At 38.5% G+C, this 3,387-nt stretch overlaps 1 protein-coding gene across 2 annotated transcripts; it reads left to right on the top strand.

Annotated features, from left to right (window-relative positions):
* Positions 1-501: 501 nt before the first annotated feature.
* On the top strand, positions 502-2,962 carry LOC106524375 (B-cell CLL/lymphoma 7 protein family member B-B; the record flags this gene model as incomplete). 2 transcript variants are annotated; one of them, XM_014018164.1, is given in 4 exon segments in its annotated part: positions 502-683; positions 2,455-2,530; positions 2,620-2,707; positions 2,804-2,962. In XM_014018164.1, coding segments are annotated over 4 exon segments (436 nt in total), but the record flags the coding sequence as incomplete, so codon positions are not given.
* Positions 2,963-3,387: the final 425 nt, after the last annotated feature.

Genomic DNA, 3,387 nt, shown 5'->3' with positions numbered 1-3,387 from the left:
GGAGATTTACAGCTCAGAGGTTTTTTTTATTTTATTTTTATTTTTTGGGATTCAGTAAAAAAGCCAAACCACTTAATAAACAATCAATTTTTTTGTAAAAACGCACTGAATGAGGTAGTTGATCATTACAGAATACATTGATACACTTCTCATCTTTATTAGGATCAGTGGCTAACTAATCTAAAAATTGATAGGGACTATACTGGACACTAATAAAAATGCCTATAAAGTAGCATCCAGTCAAAACTTCCTTTCACTGTGTTTATATTGTACAGGAATTTTTTAAAGAAAGTTTTGTAGTCATAAAACACTTTCATTGAATATTTCTATGTTAGAACACTCACTAAACCCTTACAATTTTATTTTTATCAAGATGATGTTTATCAGGTTTGATTAGAAAAGTTACAAAACTCTGATCAATCGGTACAGGTAATGATTAAAAAAARAATACAATTACACCAATAGTGCTCAGCCTGTACTGGAGCCAAAAAAGGAGAGGAAACTCATGAAGAAGTCTCGCGAGATCAGCGCGTTCAAGACGACTGGGGCTCGAAGTTTACAGATCTGTGGATGAATCATAACAGCATCAAGATGTCGGGACGATCAGGCCGCGCCGAAACCCGGAGTCGGGCTAAAGACGACATTAAAAAGGTCCTGGCGGCCATCGAGAAAGTCCGAAAATGGTATGTGAGCTAAGTGTGTGGAGTTAAGAAGGAGGGGAGGCAGAGGTTTTAGACGACCATTGCTTGCTATTTTGCTGCGTCGCTCAACAAACTTCAGTCGGAAAAGTTAGATGATTGACGGAGCCGTGGACCAATCAGAGCCGTCGAATGGGGCAGAAGCGGGGTGGGGCCAGTAGAGTTTTTTTTTTTTTTTTTCTGCTGAGATCTGTCAACATGGCTTCAGCTGGCCGACATGCGGCGGACTGGGATGTGCGACGGTTTARATGTAAATTAAAATGACTATTTCTCGAAAATAATTAGAGATATGATGGACTTTCATCTCTCCTCACGACAGAGAAAACGAAGAGGAAGTGTAGGCTGTACCACACGGATTATAACGGATATCATTAGGGTGCGAAATGATAGGGTGTCGACTTCATCTTTAGGAGGTATGAAGAGTGGCAGTCCCGTAGCATGTCTCTGTATGCAGCTGGTTTTAGAAGAACATCTMATTTTATATCAACAGTTAAAAGGCCCGAATTACTCTAAATTAAATGATCTGAGTCTAAATATCAAACCAGCCCCGCACATTGTACTGCTTCTAATAATAATCAGTTTCAACATGACAAACAGGAAGATGACACAACCATACTGCATCTACAGTAGGTGTGTTCCTCACTATTATTAAAGATCAAGATCACTTTATTTAATTTGGGAGCTTTTTTGTGGAAAAATGTCGACATAAAGAGATCATTTTAAAGAGAAGAGACACAGGACTAAAGAGGTTTATGTTGAGTCTTTTCTAATGTTACAAAATAAAACATTTGCCCCAACTTCCCAGCATTAAAGTGATAGCACAGATCTTTTGAAGAGGGGTTATGATTAATTAATATCTTACCTGTTGCAGCTCTTTGAATGACCTCAGTCTGGAGAAGCAGAGTTTGATTCTGACTAGATTGACTTGACAGCTAGACTGAAGTGGACTGCTGCCATCTTACAACAACTGTAATGTAAAATAAATGATAGCAATTCATGCAAATACATGCAACTTTCATATTAGGTAATTATTTATTTCAAATTCTCTGGTTAATGTGCAAGTAGGGCGAAACTGCTTGCACTTCCAGAAGAAATTCTGCAAATTTTTTTCCAGAATAACTTTATAATGCTAAAATTATGACAAAGCAAAAGTTATGAACCTGTGTGAATCACCATAAAATGTTGGAGAAGTTGTTTTAAATTGGCAGAAAACCCACTCGGTCTTAGCCCAGGCCATTTTCAACAAGCCTATCAGAATAAACTATTTTTCCAAACTGTGTTCAAAGGTCTATCTACGACAAGAAAGACCTCTCACTGATGACATCATTTATTATCAGCTGCCTCTCTGCTCTGCACAAAGCACAAATGCAGCACAACAAAACTTAATGCAACTTTTAGCCTCTATTTAAATTTCAAACATGCACATGAATTTAACAGCTGCATTAAACACTTTGTATTAGTTCTTTATGCAATATAAGGTTTTAATTTTTAGTACAATTGTTACAAAAAAATTTTTTAATTTATGTTCAGCTTGCCAGGTGCTCTCTCGTGCTTACAGATTAAGGGAAACAATTAAAAATAAACACTACACCCTCCTAAAAGGATGTCCTAACTTGAGTTTCAACATGATTTTAAAGAAAAAGACTGCACCTTTTGTAATCTGGTTCAGTGTCCGGTCGTGAGACTGATGCACTTTGAAAAAATGAAACTATGCCGAGCTCCTTTCTAATAATATTCAAATGACTTTCATCCCCAGGGAGAAAAAGTGGGTGACAGTTGGCGACACGTCATTACGCATCTTCAAGTGGGTGCCAGTAACAGAAACGAAACAGGTGTGGGCACTCGTCATGTCAGCACTCCGCCTCTTTTGTGTTACTCATCTGCGTCCACCTCACAAAATCTGCTCTCTGCCTTCCTTCAGATATTTCGCACCAAATCCACTAGTGGAGAGGCCCGGGGGATGAAAGATGTGGTCTTGGAAAACACCAACACTTTGCTGGATTTTGCTGGTAGGCTGTTTTTTTTTTTAAGAAGGCTACGATAAAGTTTGCATTAAAGAAAACTAAAACTTGTTGACGGTGACCTCATCTCTGCTGTGATCTCAGATGAAAACAGCAACCAGAGCTTTCTGTCAGATGTTTATCAGTCCAAAATGGACAACAGCAGCAGCAACTCCAGCTCCCAGCAGGTCAGCCCGCCGCACTCCTACAGTCTCCGAGCTGAAGACTCTCAGCCTCCGATGCTCGGACAGGAAAGTGTGGATGGTACGTGGACAGCGCTCTACTACACTACTAAATACTTCTTTTTCTCTGTATCTTTTTTTCATCTACAATATGTTTTGTCCCAATTAACAAAAATGCTATAGTTTCTGTGCCGTACCAGTAGGTGGCGAAAATATCTCCGATAATAAAGAATATACAGCAGGTAAAATAAGTATTGAACACGTCACCATTTTTCTCAGTAAATATATTACTAGAGGTGCTAATGACATGAAATTTTCACCAGATGTTGGTAACAACCCAAGTGATCCATACATACAAAGAAATCAAACCATAAGTGTCCAGAAATGAAGTTATTTGTAATAATGTGGAATTGCACAGGGAAAAAGTATGAAGGTTTCGTGGACCTCTTCTCTGAACTCTGATCTTTAGTTCTTTCCATAGATTTTCTGTTGGATTCAGGTCAGGTG

The sequence above is a fragment of the Austrofundulus limnaeus genome, unplaced genomic scaffold (genome assembly GCF_001266775.1).
Source record: "Austrofundulus limnaeus strain Quisiro unplaced genomic scaffold, Austrofundulus_limnaeus-1.0 Scaffold184, whole genome shotgun sequence".
In the NCBI taxonomy this organism is placed as follows: domain Eukaryota; kingdom Metazoa; phylum Chordata; class Actinopteri; order Cyprinodontiformes; family Rivulidae; genus Austrofundulus; species Austrofundulus limnaeus.
The sequence above is the reverse complement of the archived record's forward strand: the minus strand, read 5'-3'. Positions and strand labels throughout refer to the sequence as shown.